We start from the raw sequence: 18,241 nt of genomic DNA, 5'->3' as shown, positions 1-18,241 counted from the left end.
AGATGTGGTGTCTGGGAGAGCTGCTGACAGCGGAGGCACGGGAGATGTCTCATGCAGCAGCAGCTCTCAGGGATGGGATCATTGCTTCCCATTGCGCAGTGGGGAGCTGTGGGTGCTGGGATAAAACTGGATGGGGATCATCCGTATGTTGGGGTAAGGTGGGGCTGGAGGCCTTCCCCACTGCTGGGTTTGGGGCTGATGGATGGAAGCGGCGCGTGCTGCTGTGCTGCCAGAGGCAGGACCAGCCTGCAGGGCTCTCCTGGGCGCTCGTGCTTGAGGTCAGCCCTGCACCTGCCAAAACAGATGAGTTAAGAGCAAATACGGTGGAGATGTGAGCGGGCGAAAGGACTGGGTAAATAATCCCGAGGCCAAGACAAACCCAGCATCTGCCTACAGAGAGCTGCTCATCCTTCCACTGCCCCGAGCTCCATCCGGCTGCAGCGTGGCCGAACCCCAACACTGCTTCCTTCCTCAGCGCCCACGGGGGCACCCGGCCGCCCACCTCCCCCACCCCGGGCTGCAGTGCTGTCTTCTAATTAGTGCCTGCATCGGGGTCATTAATGAGCTCATCACTGGAGGGAGGAGGGGGAAGGGATTCTGGACACATACGCTTCGCATTAACTGCCATCACCGGGAACTTTGCAGCCTCCTAAATGAAGAGGGAGATTTACACAGCTGGAGGGAGCGCAGGCGGCCGGCCCTGCCTTCCCATCCCTGGGGAGGATGAGCCCAAGGAGAAGAAAGGGAAGCTGGGCTCGGCGAGCCACAGACGTCATGTGTTTACAGAGCGGGCTGGGAGGGGAGCAGCGGGCGCAGGGCAGCCCTGGATCCCTGCAGCCCTTCACAGCTCGTCCCAATGAAGCATCTCAGCCACGTTGCTTTGATTTCAGGACGGCACGACTTTACCCTTTGGAGACCTGGGGAATTTTCCCCACCCTCATCCACCCCAACCATAGGCATGCTTTTCCCATCCACCCCTATTTGGCTGGAAGGCAGAAGCAAAGCGAGGGACCTGTCCAGGCATTGCAATGCCCAAATGGAGAGGAGGACCCAGGAGCTCTGTGCTCTATGCACCAAATAACCCTCAGGCATTGGGAGCTTCAGGAGAGGTCCAGCTCTTGCCAGGCACTGATGGGCTGTTGCTGGGTTGGGGTGTGCTGAGCATCCCCTCCATGGGCGACCTTTTGAACCAGGACAGGAATTCAAGCCCTCATCCTGACACGGGGCCTTCTGGCTTCTGCCTGCCTCCATTACATTTAATAAAATAGGTATTAGAGCGGCGGAGTCTCGTTTCAACCCTCGGTTTGGAACAGCTGCCTCCTCATTTTTGCGCAGACCTTGAAGGAGAAGTCGCAAGACTTTAAGCCCTTGTTATAAACAGGGGATTTGTGGAGAGTTACTGGTATCTGCAGGACGTTGCTTGGCTGGGACAAGCCCTGGGGTAGCTGGGAGCCCTCTGTCATTGCGTGGGATGTCCTGGTTTGTCCTCCAGTGGCCTCAGACGGTGCCATCACTTGGTGACTGCTTACAGCCAGGACTCAGCCCCACTCTGAGCATCCCTGGGCTGCAGCAGCACAGTGCAGTGCTCAGGGTGTATTCATCCCAAAAGCAAGGAGTGTGGTCAGTCTGTGTGCCCCTATGTGGGCTGTGAGCCCTTCTGTGCTCTGTCCCTGTGCTGCCCTTGCAGTTTTTCCAGCGTCTGCTGCTGGCAGGGCTCAGCTTTCACCCAAGAACTGGGATGCTCGAGTTTGCAGAGGTTTCCTTTAGCTCAGGACTCCCAGAGAGGATGGGGACAGAACGATGTGGGGCTGTGGCACTGATCCTGCAGCACGCAGGCTGAGGTTTTCATCTCTGCCTCCTTCCCAAGCTGGGATGCTGCAGGGGATTTGAGTCTCCTTAGAAGTAATTGTCCCTGCTCTGGGCTAGGGTTCCCCATAATGAAGTCCAGGCGCTTCCCCACCAGCAGCAGACAGAGGGACACAGCCTGCCCAGGGATGTGGGACAAGGAGAACCCCTTTCTCTGTGGGTTAATATTCCCATCAGCAAAATGGAACCACTGCGTTTTTTGCTCCTGGAGAAGCTGTGTGGCCTCTGAAATCCACCCCTGGATGTGCCTTGGCTTCATCCCCTGCAGCACTCAGCATCGCCCTTTCTTCTAGCTGGGGGACCAAGGATGCAAAGCAGAAGCTGTTTGCTGCACATTCCTGTCCTGCTCTACTCAGTGCTGCAGAACCGCTCTCACCTCCTTCTCCTTCCCTTTGCAGACCTGGATGAGTGCTCAGAGGGCAACGGTGGCTGCCAGCAGATTTGTGTCAACACGATGGGCAGCTATGAATGTCGCTGCAAGGAAGGCTTCTTTCTCAGTGACAACCAGCACACGTGCATCCAGCGCCCTGAAGGTCAGTGCCTGCCCCCTCTAAGGAAGGACCCCACTTTGTGTCTGTAGGGTAACCCCAGGTATGTTGCTCAGGTCTGGTCACAAGGATCAATGTCACTTTTTGCTTTGGCAGTAACCCATGTTCAGCCCTGCACTGTGCACAGCCCTGGTGCTGCTTCCTGACCCCCCCCCAGGCACTGGGAGCTTTGCAGATTTAAAAGCAAACTTGGCACAAGTGCACTGTGAGAGGACACTGCAGGGCTAATAAACATCCCCAAGCAAAACCCTTGCAGGCCCCTTAATCAAGCTCAATAATACCAAACGGAGGAGGCTAATCCCATGGCCAGAGCCTTTTATTAAACAAAAGGTACCCACAGCTCCCTGCGCTGCTCTGCGAGACGCATCCTTTCTGCCAGGTCTTGCGCAGCACCGATCCTTCTGTCTCAATATCAGCACTAAATTGCTGCCGTCTGGAGCGATCTCTTGGCCAAAATATGAGGAAATGAGAGAGGTTTCTTTTATTTTTTATTGGTTTTTGGGGTTTTTTTGCATCTCTGCTGATTTTTATCTCTGCCACTTGGCGAAGCTGCTGTTTGAGTTTTGCTTTCCTCCTTCCCAGCTGTGCCGATCCCTTGCGCTCCCCAGGGTGTCTCGCCCAGGCTGGGGTGGCTCAGTGGCATTTCTGTGTCCCCATCCCATGTGTGTTCCTGGCAGGGATGAGGTTGGTGCCGCCGTGGGTGGCCCCGCTGCAGGCAGGGACACAGGTGCTGCCTTTTGGAGCCCATTTTTGTGCTGAGCATCTGCAGAGCATCGTCAGTGTGGGGAGGGCCGTGTGGGTTCTGCACCCCAGGGTCAGCTTTGTGGATGCTGCCTGTGTGCTCCCATCACTTTGGGTTTCAAAGTGAAGAGAAGGGGTGAAGGTGGGAGCTGATCTCTGGGTTGTGAGCCCGGAACCTGGGAGTGCTTTGGGACTGGGTGTTACTCACTCCTGGCACAGAGAGCCATCGGTTTTGATAAGATCCAAAAGGAAATCTTCCCTTTGTAGCAAAAGCCAGCTGCCTCAGACCCCCATCCCTGCACTCCCACCGTACTGCTGGGCACAGAGAGTGTGGAGAGGAGCCGGAGAGCAAAGCTGGGTGCTGCTGACCTTCTGGAGCTTTTCTTTGCTTCCTTCTCTCCTTTAGAAGGAATGAACTGCATGAACAAGAACCATGGCTGTGCCCACATCTGCAGAGAGACCCCCAAGGGGGGCATTGCCTGCGAGTGCCGCCCGGGCTTTGAGCTCACCAAGAACCAACGCGACTGCAAATGTAAGGAGCTCATAAGGGATGGAGATCCCAGTTCCCCTCTGCAGCTTTGTCCTGATGGCACAGACCCACCCCGGCCCTAATCCCACCACGAGCAGCCTGAACTGGCACTGCGGGTGCAGCACCCTCCATCCATGTCACACCAGCTTTGTTTTCCCACGAGGAAGATGAGCAGAGAGAATGTGATTGGCACAGGGGGAGCGCAGGAATCCTTTCCCCGGGGCACACGGTGCTCTCAGCCTGTGTGATCTGCTGCCAGTATCTTGCTGGCACTGCCAGGCTATTAAATGTATATTTCTGTCTTTATGCAATTGTTTTTATTTTGCTCCTTGCTCGCTGTCTTGCAGCAAACAGGTAAAACTGCTGATGAGACACAGTTTTAATCCTATGGGGCTGGTTTCCCTCCAAGTTAAAGGCAAAGCACACCCTGGGAGGGCTGGCAGGGGAGCACCTGAGTCATCCTGGAGCCCATGGAGGTCTCATTGTGCCCTTGTGTCACCACTCTGGTGCTCATTGGGTTCCCTTCCACCGGATCTACTGGTGGCACTTGGCAAATGTGCCCAAAAAACCCGCCCATGTAACCACACAGGAGTTTACACCTGCCAAGATCCTGCTGGGAAAACCAAAAGCTTTGTGAAATTACCTAAGAGGGTGGAACACGTCTTAGGACCTGGCTGAGGTTCCTCTGTGCCACCCAGTTTGGGAGGAGGGGGGACATGGGGAGGATTTGTGGGTTGTATCCCCCATGGTGACCCCTGTGCTTTGTCCCCCTCAGTGACCTGCAACTACGGGAACGGCGGCTGCCAACACACCTGTGATGACACAGACCAGGGCCCCAAGTGTGGCTGCCACGTCAAGTTCTTGCTGCACTCTGATGGCGTCACCTGCATAGGTGGGTGCAGGGATCCCACAAGGGATCTGGGGTCTGTGCTGGGGCTCAGGGCTGCTCGCTCTGCCCCTGAGCGATGTGCCTTTGGGTGAAGGAGTGCTCTGGGGATGGGGCATTTCCTTTTGCTAGAAGAATACGGCTGATGCTGGAGCAGCTTGGTGTGGGATGCTGCGAGCATCCATAGGTGCTGTGTCAAGACCTATAGAGCAAAGTGATGCATTGAGAGTGATGGGGCTTTTGGGATGCTCTGGGTGGGGGGGGACAAATGCATTGTGACTCAGCCTGCTGAGGTCCCCACCTGCCTTTGTGCTGCAGGAGGGAAAGGGGAACTGATGGCCCTCACAGCAGCAATTGTCACCGTCCCCATGGTGCCACCACCTCCATCCAACAGCAGCAGGGAGGGAGCTGGAGGGGACTGATTTGGGTGCATGTGCCCCATCCTAAACTGGCATCCTGGGGTCTCAGCTCAGGAACAATTGTTGTGTAGAAGAAAAAACAATAACCAACAACCCTGAGAGCCCAACCAACCCCAAAACTGTCCTTTTCCTGTATGTGTTCTCAAACTGGGAAACATCAAACAGAGATAGAAGTTTGACTGGTTTCAGATGCTTGCGCTGCCTGACAGCTGATTTGATTTAAGAAAATGTTACGTTTGGGGAGTGATGAAGTCCACAAATTGCTCCAGACATTTCAGTTCTTATTGCAAAATAATTGGGAGAAAAAAGAAAAAGGGGGGGGGGGTTGAGAGTGACTGGAGGCAGCAGCCAGCTCTGGGCTGCTCGTGGCACAGGGGCTGCTCTGACCTCAGGCCTGAACCAGGGGAGGGGGGGTTCCATCCACTGCAGCCCTCTGCCTGCTCCCAGCCAGCTCTATGGGGTGCTGTACCCCATCCTCATGGCAGCGGGGAGCTGAGTGGGGTTTGCTTCATTGCATGCATCTTCTCCCTGCTTGTTGCATCCCACCCCAGCTCAGCACCCAGCAGGGTTACTTTGCAGCCCCCTCTGTGTGTGTGGGGGGCACTAGGGTGATGCTCTGCAGGTCTCTGTTTGATGGAGGGTCTCAGTGTGGAGCCCCGTGTGCTGCAGGTATGAGAGGGGCATCTCTGTGCTTCAGCAGTCCCACCCCCTCCTGAGAGCCTTGACCAAAAATGTGCCTTTTCTGCCCCAATCTGTGCACAGCATCTCTCAGGGTGGCACCTCCCATGGGTTCTGCTGCATCCTTGCAGGCTCTTCTCCCCACTCCCACCTTCCTGATTGAGATGTATCACTGTGACTGCAGACTTTTGGGGGCAGCTCCGACCCCCCCGACCCTGTGCCTCCATTCACGTGGCTCTGCAGGGGCAGCCCCATTCTGTACCATAACACCTGGGATGGGGGGGGGTCCCAAGACCCCCAGCCTCAATGGGAACGTTGCAAGATTGTGCTCCAGGGGCGGATTTATGGCCGAGGTGGGGGCTGAGGTACCTGCTCGGATATTTATAACTGCCCACGTTTGTTTTATGGCCAGGGCTCAGCAAACAGCCCCGCTCCCCCCACACAACCCCAGTACTCCCACCGCCACCCCCCTCCCTTCTCTCCTTCTCCATTTCCTCTGAAATATTTCATCATTTCAAGGGGAATAAAGTTTCCAGCGCGGGGGAACGCAAACTCTCCCCGGGTTTCGGGCTTTGAAATTGTACGCGGTGCTTTTGATGGGTTGCCGGGGCCGTCCCCTGGTCCAGGTTCCCTTCAGATCACACCACGCGGCAGGAAGCTCGAGCAGCCCCTCTGAGTGACGGTTTCATGAGGCCACGGCCGGTGTTTTTCATTTTTCCGCTTTTTATTGCCGCTTTTAAAAACGAGGATAATGAAGAACATGCCTGGGAGCAGAGCGGGGCCAGCCCTAATGGCTCCCAACGCGTCTGCAGTGTCGGGGCGGGGGGGGGGGGGGGGGGGGGGGGGGGGGGGGGGGGGGGGGGGGGGGGGGAGGGGATGGGAGCTGCGGGGGGAGGCTGCTGACCTCGGATATTTATGTTGATGCTCTAAAAGCGGCCTTTAAAATGAAACAAATGCGCAACAAATCGCCCTCCGCGTTACAGCCTCGGTCGGGGCGGCCCCGGGGTGCGGTGCCCGCGGGGAGCTGCAGCTTTGGCTGTTGGGATTTTTCGTTTTTCTGGGAGATTTTGTGGGGTGAAACTGATGCTGGAGGTGCATCTCGCGTCCTTTTGGTGTTTGGGGGCGCAGAGCCTGGAGCGGGAGCCGCGGATGGGCAGGAAATGTGATTAAGTGGAGAAGGAAACGAACCCGGCTCCAGTTTTATGGCAGATTTCCTGAGCTGTGTTGGGGCGATTTGTGCCCGGCTGGTTGCGGTGCCAGGGAGAGGAGCAGAGCTGGGAACAGCAAAGCGCCGGGGGGGCTTCGTGGGGATGGGGGATCACAGGGCTCAGACACATGAGGTGGGTGGCCAAGGGCTCACCGTGCTGCTCTGATGGTGAAGGAGGCAACGTCCCCTTGGGGTCCCGTGTCCTTGCTGGCAAACCCCTGCCCTTGTGTTGGGTACCCATGGGGCAGGCTGCGCTTTCTCCTCCTTTTTCCCTTTTCTCCTCCCTCCCCCTGCACGGACCCGGCGTTGTGTCTCATCCAACAGGGATCCTGCCATCCCCAAACAGCTCCACGTGCCCCATAATTCCCATCCCCATGTGCTTTGCTCCAGCCCAGCTGCAGGGCTCCATCCCTGCACAGGAGGCACCGGGCTGCTTCATCCCCCCAGAACACCCAGCATAAGGCAGGGCAGCCTCAGCTCTGTGCCATGGCTCCCCAGACGGCCCTTTGGGTGCATCCCAAGCTGACTGAGGTTGGGCTCAGTCCCTCCTCCCTGCCCCTACCCCGGTGAGCGCTCATTTTTGCCCTGCTGAGAGCAAGGCACCGTTCCTTGGGACTAACGGGCTCTGCACTAATGCTCTTTGTTGCTCGCTTTCTTCCGCGCCTGCCCTGCTGCTTGAGCAAAGCTCGGAACCGGTGGGGATGGCAGAGCCTGGGGGTGATGCAGGCAGGGTGATGGACCCAGACCTTGGGTCTGGATCCTTCTGGGATGTGGGGGATTGTTTCCACCAAGCTCAAGAGGCAGCAGAGTGGAAATGGTTGTGGTGTGACACCAAGAGACCTTCCTTGCTGGACACTGTTTCTAAATCACTTTTTTATAATGTCAAACAGGGGAGAGACACTTCCAGCAACACGTTATCCTTGAGACGTTTTCTAATGGTAAATATGTTTGTTCTCTCTTTCTCTGTGAAGGGGTCTCGCCTGGAGATGCTGCTCACTGGGGGGCTGAGCTTTGGACTAACTGCATGCCCGCTTTGCACAGCTGCGCTGCTAGCACTAACCAGCACTGCTGCTGCTTGCACGCTGCGCCAGCAAACCTTGGGCTGCAACCAGCTCTTTTGGGGATGCACAGAGCAGCAAACCCCTCCCTGGCTGTGCTTGCATGATGCTGGGCACTCGCCTCGCCTGGCTCGGGGGTGATGGTTTCCTTGTGCTCATCTCTGCAGCTGTGGATGAGGTGGCAGCGTTGGGTGGGATCAGAACCGCCCCGGTGCTCCGCTCCGTCCTGCTGGGATCAGAGCCATTGCTTGCAGTGCAGCAGTCACAAGAGGTGTTTGCAAGAGTTGTGCTGCAAGAGCAGGGCAGCAGGCATCGCTCAGACTGTGCAGAGCTTTGTCCCCTCCTCTCTTCCCTTCCCCATCAAGTGACTGCTGGCAGCACCTGCAGTGACCCCTTTTCCCCCCCTCCTAAGCAGCACCAGGGGACCTTCAGTTCTGTGCTGAGCACACCGGGCTCTGTTCACCCCATGGTTCTCCCTATAAGGCTGTGGGGCTGATGTCCCTTTGCTGCCTCCCGGGAGATGGAGGCAAACCCGGAGCAGGGTGGGCAGTGGGAGCACAGGGGGGCATAAATGGGGCACATTTGGACCCGGTGACAGTGGAGGAATCTGCAGGGACATTGCTGTGGCACAGTGAGGTTATGATGAAGTGTGTGTGTGTGTTTGTGTGTGTGTGCTGGGGAGAAGGGGTTCAATCTGAGCAGTGACACCATTAACCTGCTCCTCTGGGCTCCCCCTGACCGAGCTGCTGCAACAGAGCTGAGTTAAATCCTTAATGCACCCTCCATGAATTCCCCTTCCCTTCGGTGCAGTGTTGTCTGCCCTGTGCTCTTTGCTGGTCTGGGGCTGCAGGGTTCATATCTGCAGAAATCCATCCCTCGCCGTTACGTTTTGTAATTGTGCTGGCTATTAATTGCACGAAATGGTCCCTTTGTTCTCCTATTATGGGACATCATAAAAATAGCAGCAGCGAGACGAGCACAGAACGATCCCAGCCCCGTCGCCCTGCAGCAAATGGTTGCACGGTTCCGTCACTGGGCCCCATGCAAAGAGCAGCAGAACCTGGGATTTGCTCTTTCCAAGGAATTTCTTCAAGGCATGTTCATGTCGGGTTCCTTGAAGCCTCATTTACCCCTTGCCCGGCCCTCCGAAGGGAAAGGCTTTATTACCCTCTGTGAACAACTTCATGCACTTCAAACCATTGTTCTGGCGGTTAGGACCCAAATTGAAGATTGATCTCACAGGGAAGCTGTCAAGCTGAAAACGCTTCGTTTCAATTAGTGCCCCTTCTGCTCTTACCAGCAACAGCTGACTTTGATCATGCTGGAAGAATTAGCCTTTTTTTTTTAAGGGATTTTTTTTCCACTGATGCTGCTGGTTTGTATGTGTGTGTGTGTGTGTGTGAGTGTGTGTTCTAATTTGACATAGTGTCTCCTAAATTAGCCTGGGCAGCCAGATGGGCCACTGTGCCCATTGGTGACACATGAGGACAGCCTGGCAGCGTGTGTGGGGCAAGGAGAGCACTGTGGGGCTGGTGGGTGCAACTGATGTGGGGTGAGGGCTGTGCACCCGACTGCATCTTGCATACATACAGCGCCGTGTGTCCCCACTGCCTGCAGCCCTGCTCTCATGGAGGCTCCTGAAGAGTCCACAAGTGTTTTGTCCTTTGTTTCATGGTGGTAAACCCCTCCTTCCACAGCACTGCTCCGTCCATCCCTGCATGGAGCTCCGTGTGCTGCACTGGGACAGACAGGTGGGGCTGTCCCCGTGTCCCACTGCAGGGACAGATACCCCTTCTAAAGTGCGGGGTGCTGGAAGGCAGGAGGGCTGTGTAGGGCAGCAGGAAACCTGGATGCCATGTGTGCTCACTTTTCACCTTTGGAACCCACCAGGTCCCCTCTATGGGCAGGGATCGTGCCCCCCAGCTCCTCACTGCTGTTCTCCCTCCCTCTCCCTGCAGAGACCTGTGCTGTGAACAACGGGGGCTGCGACAGCAAGTGTCACGACGCGGCCACCGGTGTGCACTGCAGCTGCCCCATGGGCTTCATGCTGCAGCCCGACAGGAAGACCTGCAAAGGTAGGAGTGCCCTGTGAACACCACAAGTGCCTGTAGGAAAGGCTCAGCTGTAGTCAATGAGATTTGCTGGGGTTTGTGTTTGCATCCACGGGTGGAGCTGGAGGACCAGCTCCATGTGCGCATCCTGTGCTGATGCAGCACACCTGGGCTGGGTCTGCAGAGCTTCCCAGCTCTGAGACAGGACAATCCCCAGCTCTATTCTGCCTTTTTTTGGCATCAGAACACATCAGCACCGTGTGTGTCCGTGCAGGGGAGCACTGTGACCCAAGGGCATGACCGGGCAGTGCCTGCACTGCATCATTCATCAGCTCCAGCAACTTGACCCTGCTTGAAAGCAGAACCCCACAAGGCTCTGCAGCCTCCTGCCCACCTGCTGGCTGCTCCCAGGAGCCCCCTCCCCTCGTTATTTCCTCAGGGCTGCCCCTCTGATATAACAGTTTCCAGGAAGGAGCAATAACCCGCAGCCATATCCCCGTGTCTGGGGGTTTTATTGCTGCTGCGAGGCAGTTTTACAGCCGGTAACAAAGGGGTGGGGAGATGGGCAGACGGCCGCCCCTTCCTGCTGCCCTTCCATTTCACAGATCCTTTCCAAGCAGTAAATTGTGCGATTAGCTGGAAAAGGGAAAATATATATATATATATATATAAAAGCAGAGCTGGGAGGGTTGGGATGAGCAGCACAGCACGCGTGTCCCTGTCCTCCCCCTCCCCAGACATCGACGAGTGCCGGCTCAACAACGGCGGCTGCGACCACATCTGCAGGAACACGGTGGGCAGCTTCGAGTGCAGCTGCAAGAAGGGCTACAAGCTGCTCATCAACGAGAGGAACTGCCAAGGTGAGGGGATGCGCTGTCACCTCTCCCTGCCTTCTGTCCCCATCTCTCCTGCAGCTGCTCCAGGTTGAGTGCAGCTGAGCCCCCAGCTTGCACCACAAGGAGGAGGAGTGTGCCAACCCTCACCTCCCCACCTCACTTTTTCACCCCCCCATAGATATTGATGAGTGCTCCTTCGACCGGACTTGTGACCATCTCTGCATCAACACCCCAGGGAGTTTCCAGTGCCTCTGCAACAAGGGCTACACGCTCTATGGGCTCACCCATTGCGGAGGTAGGGCTGGATGGGGGCTGGCAGTGGGGCCCCATTAGGTTTGGGTCTTGGGGAGCACTCGGGGCACCCAGAGGAATGGGGCAGCCCCATGGTTGTCCCCCAGGGCCGGGTGGCAGTGTCCCATGTCCCCGCCGTGCACCCCACACTGGGGCCGTGCAGGGAGAGCGCACGCAGCCAGACGTTGGTGTCTGCAACTTCAAACGCAGCTGCAGGAACAATTTGTGACTTGTCTGCAGGGAGAGAGGGAGAGAAATCCCCGGCGTTGTTGGCAGCGAGATGGGATGGGGTGGGAAGGGGAACATCAAAAGAGGTTGATTTAAGTTTCACGAGGCGGGGGCGTGCAGTGCCCTGGGATGCAGATGAAGCAGGGGGGGGGGTGCAGGAGTGTGTTGTGGCAGTGGGGGGTGACCTTACTCGTGCCACACGTGCCCCATAGCTCCCAACCCAGCCCCCCTGGGATGCAAGAACCCTGCTGGCCTGTGTGTTTTGTGCCATTTACCTGTCCAAAATCACATCCCTGAGGTGGTTCAGCACTGAAGCCGGGGGTCCCGCTGCCCCCCACTTCTCCCTCTGTTCCCACAGATGTTGATGAATGCAGCATCAACCGCGGGGGCTGCAAATTTGGCTGCATCAACACACCTGGCAGCTATCAGTGTACCTGTCCTGCCGGCTGCAAGCTGCACTGGAACAAAAAGGACTGCATAGGTATGTCCAGTTCAGACCTGCTCTGACACAGCCCGGGGGTGCCATGGCACCAACCATCACCTGGGGCTGCAGGGAGCAACATGGGGGTGGGTGAAGATGGGATGGGATGGATGTTGTTGTGCTCCCCCTGCCCTGGCACATCTCATTGCATCTTTGACCATGCCTAGGGCTGGCTGTGGGCTTTTACTTTAGACATGCCCCTAAAGAAACAGTTTTCATGGCTGTCACAGCACAAGGAGCTGGGGTAGGGAGCAGGTTAAGATGCTGCTCCAGGAGCACTGTGCCACACTCTTCTCCCAGCTGGGTGGGTAAGGGGGTCCCACCGTGGTCTCTGCTCTGTGCCAGCCACGGGTGTCCCCACTTGTCCCCACCAGCCGGTGCATGTCCCTCAGAGCTGGTGAAATGCCTGTCAGGTTCGGTGCCACCGCGGGCCACGCTCAGCTGCAACAAGACGGGCAAGAAGGACAGCTGCGCCCTCACCTGCGCCTCCAAGGCTCGTTTCCAGCCAGGTACGGGGGGCTCAGGAGGGTCTCCATCCCCTGCATGGCCCAAAGCAGGGGCAGAAGAGCTGCAGTGCCCTCGGGGTGTAAAGAAGTGATGTTTTTGCTGGGGTGGGTCAGTGCGGTGCTGGGTGCTGCACCCTGGGGTCTCTGCACGGCTGCTCCTGGGGTGTCTGCATTGGGGGCTCAGCAGCACACCAACGCCTGCACCTCCTTCCCATAGAGTCTGACAGCAGCTACACGGTGAGCTGCGGGACGCCGGTGCTGCGGCAGGGCAGCCAGCACAGAGCAGCCAACAGCAGCCAGCAGTGCCTCGGTAAGGGGCTGTGGGCACCCACCCCCCGACCCCACACCGCCCCCAACCAACGGGTTCAGCACCCGCCTTTTCTTTTAGAGACTGTCGCTGCCCCAATCAAGCAGAAGGCTTCCTTCAAGATCAAGGACGCCAAGTGCCACCTGCACCCGCGGGCTAAGGGCAAGCAGGACGAGGCAGGGAAAGCTGGGGCACAAGGTGAGCAGGAGTGGGGGGATGCTCATCCCAGCCCTCAGGGACGGGTGCCCATTGTCACCCCGCATGCAGGCGGTGCTGCACCCTGCTCCGACTGCCAGGTGGCCTTTGTCAACCTCAAGTGTGACTCGTCCAAGAAGGGGAAGGGTCGCCGGGCTCGAAACTCCTCCAACAAAGAGGTGACACGCATCACACTGGAGTTCGAGGCGGAGATCAAACCGGAGGAGACCACAGGTGGGCTGGGTGGAACCCCATACAGCAGAGTACTGGGATGGTCCTCATCCTGTGCTGGCTGAGCATCCAGCACAGCCCACAGCAGCACGCTGCGTGATGGAGAGAATCCTGTTGGGCTTCTCCCTTCTCTTATCACTGTTCTCTCTGCCCCCCCACGCCCCCAGCCAGCTGCAACCTGCACTGCCTGCGACAGAAGGTGGAGAAAAAGCTGAAATCGGCCATCAAAGCCCTGAAGAAATCCATCAACCAGGAGCGGTTCCTGCTGCGCTTCGCTGGGATGGAGTACGAGGTGGCCAGGAAGCTGAGCGTGACCCCGGAGCGGCAGGAGAGCTGCGGGCCGGGCCAGCAGCGCCTGGGCACCAAGTGTGGTAAGGAGCAGTGCAGGGTGTGGGATGGGAACCGATGTGTGCCCCCAAATTGGGGACAGCCCCCTGGCATGTCACTGACCTCCAGCCCTGGCTCTCAGTCAGCTGCTCGCAGGGAACCTATTACCACGGGCAGACGGAGCAGTGTGTCCCCTGCCCCTCTGGCACCTACCAGGAGAAGGAAGGGCAGCTCTCCTGTGACCTGTGTCCCCGCAGCGATGCGTTCGGCCCCGTGGGAGCCACCAACATCACCGGCTGCACAGGTAGGGGGGTGTGGAGGGGCTCAGGGTGGGGACATCCACACACCAACCCCAATGCTCTGCTATCAGTCCCCATCCAGAAGAGGCAAAAGCTCTGAGCGCCTCTGGGAATTGCCCGTTTGGCCACAGGAACAGCATTTAGAAGCGCCCCCATCCCCTTTGTTCAGCTGGAGGGGCAGGGAGCCGGGCACGGGGCACTCTGTGGGCTGCGTCCCAGCAATGGCTGTGCCCACAGGTCAGTGCCCCCCTGGGCAGCACTCCGCCGATGGCTTCAAGCCCTGCCAGCCGTGCCCACGTGGCTCCTACCAGCCCGAGGTGGGCCGGGCGCTCTGCTTCCCCTGTGGCGGGGGGCTGACCACGCGGCACGAGGGAGCCCTCTCCTTCCAGGACTGTGACACCAAAGGTACGTGGCACCAGCTGGCGCAGGGCAGGAGGGACCCAATGGGGCTGTGCCAGTGGTGACGGGGCTCTGTTTGCTCTCTGTTCCCCCAGTCCAGTGCTCACCCGGGCATTACTACAACACCAGCGTCCACCGCTGCATCCGCTGCGCCGTGGGCACCTACCAGCCTGACTTCAGGCAGAACTACTGCATCGCCTGTCCCGGCAACACCACCACCGACTTCGACGGCTCCACCTCGGTGTCCCAGTGCAAAAGTAGGTGGGCAGTGGGTGTGAGTGGGGCTCCTTCCCCAGACCCACCCCCAGGACCCTCAAAATGGCACATTCGGTCATTGCTGTGCTTCCAGTGGGTGGGTGTGCATGGAGTGGTGCTGCTAAAGAGCTCACCCATACCACGCTGTAAAGCTCTGCAGTCCCATTGCCTTTGGCACCAGTTTCTAGTCCATCCACGCCACCAGTTTCCAGTCCTTCTGTCCCTCTCCTGCCTTACAGATCGCCAATGCGGAGGGGAGCTGGGTGAATACACGGGTTACATTGAGTCCCCCAACTACCCGGGGAATTACCCTGCCAACGTGGAGTGCACGTGGAACATCAACCCGCCACCCAAGAGGAAGATCCTCATCGTGGTGCCAGAGATCTTCCTGCCCTCTGAGGATGAGTGCGGGGACGTCTTGGTGATGCGGAAAAACTGTAGGTAACAGAGCGTGGTGAGGTGCTCATGGGAGGAGCTGGGGAAGGACAGAGCAGAGCTGATGATGCCAAGGGAGAACGGCAGGGCCCTGCGTGGCAGTGGGGTGGGTTTATGCAATGGGAAGGTTGTTGGAGGGGTGTCAGCATCGTGTTGCTGCTTTGCAGGGATGTGCATGGAATGAGGGCTGTTTTCAGCAGTCCTTGGGGTTCAAAAGCTTGGAAGGAAGGAATTGCTTCCATTCCAAGGAGGGAATGTCACTGTCCCTGCTATTAAACAGGGATGGGGGGGGTCAGCCTCACTGCCCACAGACAAGCCCCCTCCTTGGTGTCCCCTTTAAGCCTTCCAGCACATGAGCTGGGGGTCATCACTCAGTCCCTCGCTGTTCCCCCACAGCCTCCCCATCCTCCATCACCACCTATGAGACGTGCCAGACCTATGAGAGACCCATCGCCTTCACTGCCCGCTCTCGTAAACTCTGGATTAACTTCAAAACCAGCGAGGCCAACAGCGCCCGGGGCTTCCAGATCCCCTACGTCACCTATGATGGTAAGCATGGGACGGCAGCATCCCAGCCTGGCACTGCCTGCTCTGCTCCTCAGGAGCCCAGGTTACATCTCCTGTGCATTGGGGATTGGGACTTTGGGTTTGGGGTGACGTGCCCTGAGCTGCTTTCTTGCTTGGCTGTTGCAGAGGACTATGAGCAGCTGGTGGAGGACATAGTGCGGGACGGCAGGCTGTACGCCTCCGAAAACCACCAGGAGATCCTCAAGGTGAGCACTGCCCCCATCACCTCCATTGCCTGGCACTGCTGGGGTGAGCACGGTGCATCGCTCAGGTTTGGGGGTGTTGTGGGGCTGATATCAGCTGTGCGCTGTACACAGAATTGGGGCTGACATCAGCTTTGCTCCCCCCCAGGACAAGAAGCTGATCAAAGCGTTCTTCGACGTGCTGGCACACCCCCAGAACTACTTCAAGTACACGGAGAAGCACAAGGAGATGCTGCCCCGCTCCTTCATCAAGCTGCTCCGTTCCAAAGTCTCCAGCTTCCTGCGGCCCTACAAATAGCGCCCTGACACCCCGGGCCACCCGGCCGCCGAGGAAAGCCTCTCCTCCCTCACTTCTTATTTCAGTTTTCCTCCTTCCTCCTGCTCGGCTCCAGCAGGATCGCCGCCTCCCACCCCGCAGACAGCTCCGGGCTCACCCTGATCTCACCCAGCGATGCCATTCCTCTCTTCTGCAGCAGCTTCTTCACCCCATCCATTTCCTTCCCACCTCTGTGCCGGCTCTGTCCCATCACTAGATGCCCCCCCAGGGTTCATCCCCTGCCCCATCCCAGGGCAGCACCGGAGCTAACGGTGCATTTTGTGCAGTGCAAGGAGCTTAATTATCAGCACAGCTTTGCAGAGGAGCCCCAAGGGGGGGGGATAGAAAACAAAACAATGCCGACTTCATTAAAAAGAACCATGGTAAGGAAAAGAGAAAGGACAGAACAGGACGGCACGGTGGCACTGGTGCCCATCCATCCTGCTGGAGAGCCGTGCTGGCACCTGGTGCTGGAGGAAGGCACGGAGAACAACGTTTGGCTGCATATGGGAGAGATGGAGCAACCAAGGAGGACTTCAGCCGGGCGCCTTCTTCCCCCCGCTCCCCACAGACGTTTGTGCCAAGGAAGCAGACTTCCTTACAAGCTCTGCCAAAGAGGAACTGGTGGACAGAAAGCAAGCTTTGTGAAGAGCAGGAGTCAACGTTTGTGCACTAGGATATCCTCCTTTCTACCTTTTTCATATGTATTAAGTGCAATCATTTGAGTCTTCTTTATATTATTTAGAGGGATGTTTTTTTGGGGGGTTTTGTTGTGTTGGTTTTTTTTTCTACTAGAAACTACAATATTTATACCTGCCTGAGAAATGAGAATGTGTGTCTATCACAAAAAGACCCAAAACAACAGAACAAACCCAGCCCAGCCCTGGGTTGCTGGTGACCAATGCAATGGTGTTTTCTGGCCTCGGAACCTTTTCTGCTGCGTGTTTTCCCAGTAGCAACCTGCTCTGGTGGAAGGCTGCACTTCTCCTCTGTGGGAAAGCGGGGCTTGGCCACAACGGGGTGAGTTTTTGCTGGGTTTTAAGGCACTTCTGTCCACTCACAGTGGATCCATCACCTTGACTGGGGCTGGCTGTGATGCTGGGCAGGGTCAGTGCTGTGGATGGTTTCATCTCCTTGGCTCTGGGAAGCTGCTCTGTCCCACTGTGCCCACTCCTCCCATGCTGGGAGAGAACAACTATTTATTGCTCCATGCATCCCCTTGCTGGTCCAGGCAGAGCCCTGGGTTGATCCAGGCTCCCCTCAAGCTGTGCTGCTCGCTCACCCTGACTTCTGGGCTCTGCTGGGAGCAGCGGGACGGGCTGCAATGAGCCAGTAAAGCAGAGCTGAGGTTTGTCCCCAAGATGTGTGGGGTTGGAAAAGGCTGCACTGATTCATCGCAGCTGTGGGTTTCTCCCTCGCAGCCTGGCTGGAAGCAGCTGGGGGCTGCTGAGCTGTTTGTCGCTGGGTTTGGTGTCTGAGAGCAGCTGCTTTGATGCACAAAAGCCGTTGTAGGGATTCGGAGGGTTGGTTTTTCTTTTTTGTTGTGTTTTTAATGGCTCTGGGGCAGGCACAGCAGAGCAATGACCGCCAAAAGGGTCTTTTCGTATTGAGAAGAAGAAGAAAAGAAAAAGCCCAGCAATGCGTGCTGTGGGGGCCCCGGTGTGACGCAGAGCTCTTCAATCCTTTGTGATTGAATTTGGGAGCTGCTGCTGCTGCTCTGAGCCTGTAAGGGGGGATCTGGGAACTGTGGGGTGTCCCGGGTGCCGTCCATCCCCAGCAGGGCACCTCTGCTCCCCCAGGGCAGCGCTGGGAGGTGAGCTGGGCTGCACGTCCTCATGGAAAGGCCAAAGATCTGGTCACACATCCCCCAACTCCACCAACATCCTCAAACCAACCCCCAGAAAAAACCCCACGGGGCCGGCAGAAAGAAGCAGCCCTTTCTTTACCCCATGGGATGAGTCAGAAAAGGTGTGAAGGGCTGCAAACCACCTCCCTGGAGATGTATTGAATGTTTCAACGCAGAGAACATATTAAAAATAAGGGTTGTTGTGCGTATTTTGTTTGGTTTCTTTTCATGTTGGGATATTTATATCTGCCTTTTGCAGCAGTGACTGACCAGCTCCAGCAAAGCGAGTGATGAGGAAGGGGTAGTTCATGAAGTTATTTGCACTTGATTAAAGAAGAAAAAAAAAAGTATCTGAACTTTGTAAAAAGAAATGTTTGCATTTTGTATTGTCTTTTTTTAATTATTAAATGGAATTTCTTGGTGTTGTGTTGATCATTCAGAAGCTGGCTCTGCTGCTTGCTTTAAAAGGTTCCTAACAGCGGGGTCCAAGGCTGTTCTCATTGTTCTGTTCCTCAGTCGAGCTCTTTCTGAGGGCA

The 18,241-nt window shown here is 57.0% G+C and overlaps 1 protein-coding gene across 4 annotated transcripts in view; it reads left to right on the top strand.

The window, feature by feature from the left end:
- The window catches only part of SCUBE3 (signal peptide, CUB domain and EGF like domain containing 3), a 36,375-nt gene extending 18,228 nt beyond the window's left edge, over positions 1-18,147 (top strand). For 2 of the 4 annotated variants that reach the window (XM_015885152.2, XM_015885153.2), the window contains exons 4-23: positions 2,265-2,399; positions 3,562-3,687; positions 4,460-4,576; positions 7,765-7,812; positions 9,891-10,007; positions 10,721-10,843; positions 10,998-11,114; positions 11,697-11,819; positions 12,194-12,328; positions 12,543-12,635; positions 12,714-12,830; positions 12,900-13,061; positions 13,226-13,429; positions 13,528-13,689; positions 13,922-14,089; positions 14,179-14,340; positions 14,578-14,775; positions 15,170-15,322; positions 15,467-15,546; positions 15,692-18,147. In XM_015885152.2, coding sequence (XP_015740638.1) covers positions 2,265-2,399; positions 3,562-3,687; positions 4,460-4,576; positions 7,765-7,812; positions 9,891-10,007; positions 10,721-10,843; positions 10,998-11,114; positions 11,697-11,819; positions 12,194-12,328; positions 12,543-12,635; positions 12,714-12,830; positions 12,900-13,061; positions 13,226-13,429; positions 13,528-13,689; positions 13,922-14,089; positions 14,179-14,340; positions 14,578-14,775; positions 15,170-15,322; positions 15,467-15,546; positions 15,692-15,841 — 2,690 coding nt within the window. In that variant the 3' untranslated portion in view covers positions 15,842-18,147. The remainder of the gene's footprint in view (positions 1-2,264; positions 2,400-3,561; positions 3,688-4,459; positions 4,577-7,764; positions 7,813-9,890; positions 10,008-10,720; positions 10,844-10,997; positions 11,115-11,696; positions 11,820-12,193; positions 12,329-12,542; positions 12,636-12,713; positions 12,831-12,899; positions 13,062-13,225; positions 13,430-13,527; positions 13,690-13,921; positions 14,090-14,178; positions 14,341-14,577; positions 14,776-15,169; positions 15,323-15,466; positions 15,547-15,691) is intronic. The other 2 variants (XM_015885154.2, XM_015885155.2) reach the window with 2 other exon arrangements.
- Positions 18,148-18,241: the final 94 nt, after the last annotated feature.

Source organism: Coturnix japonica, chromosome 26 (assembly GCF_001577835.2).
Source record: "Coturnix japonica isolate 7356 chromosome 26, Coturnix japonica 2.1, whole genome shotgun sequence".
NCBI lineage: Eukaryota > Metazoa > Chordata > Aves > Galliformes > Phasianidae > Coturnix > Coturnix japonica.
The sequence above is the reverse complement of the archived record's forward strand: the minus strand, read 5'-3'. Positions and strand labels throughout refer to the sequence as shown.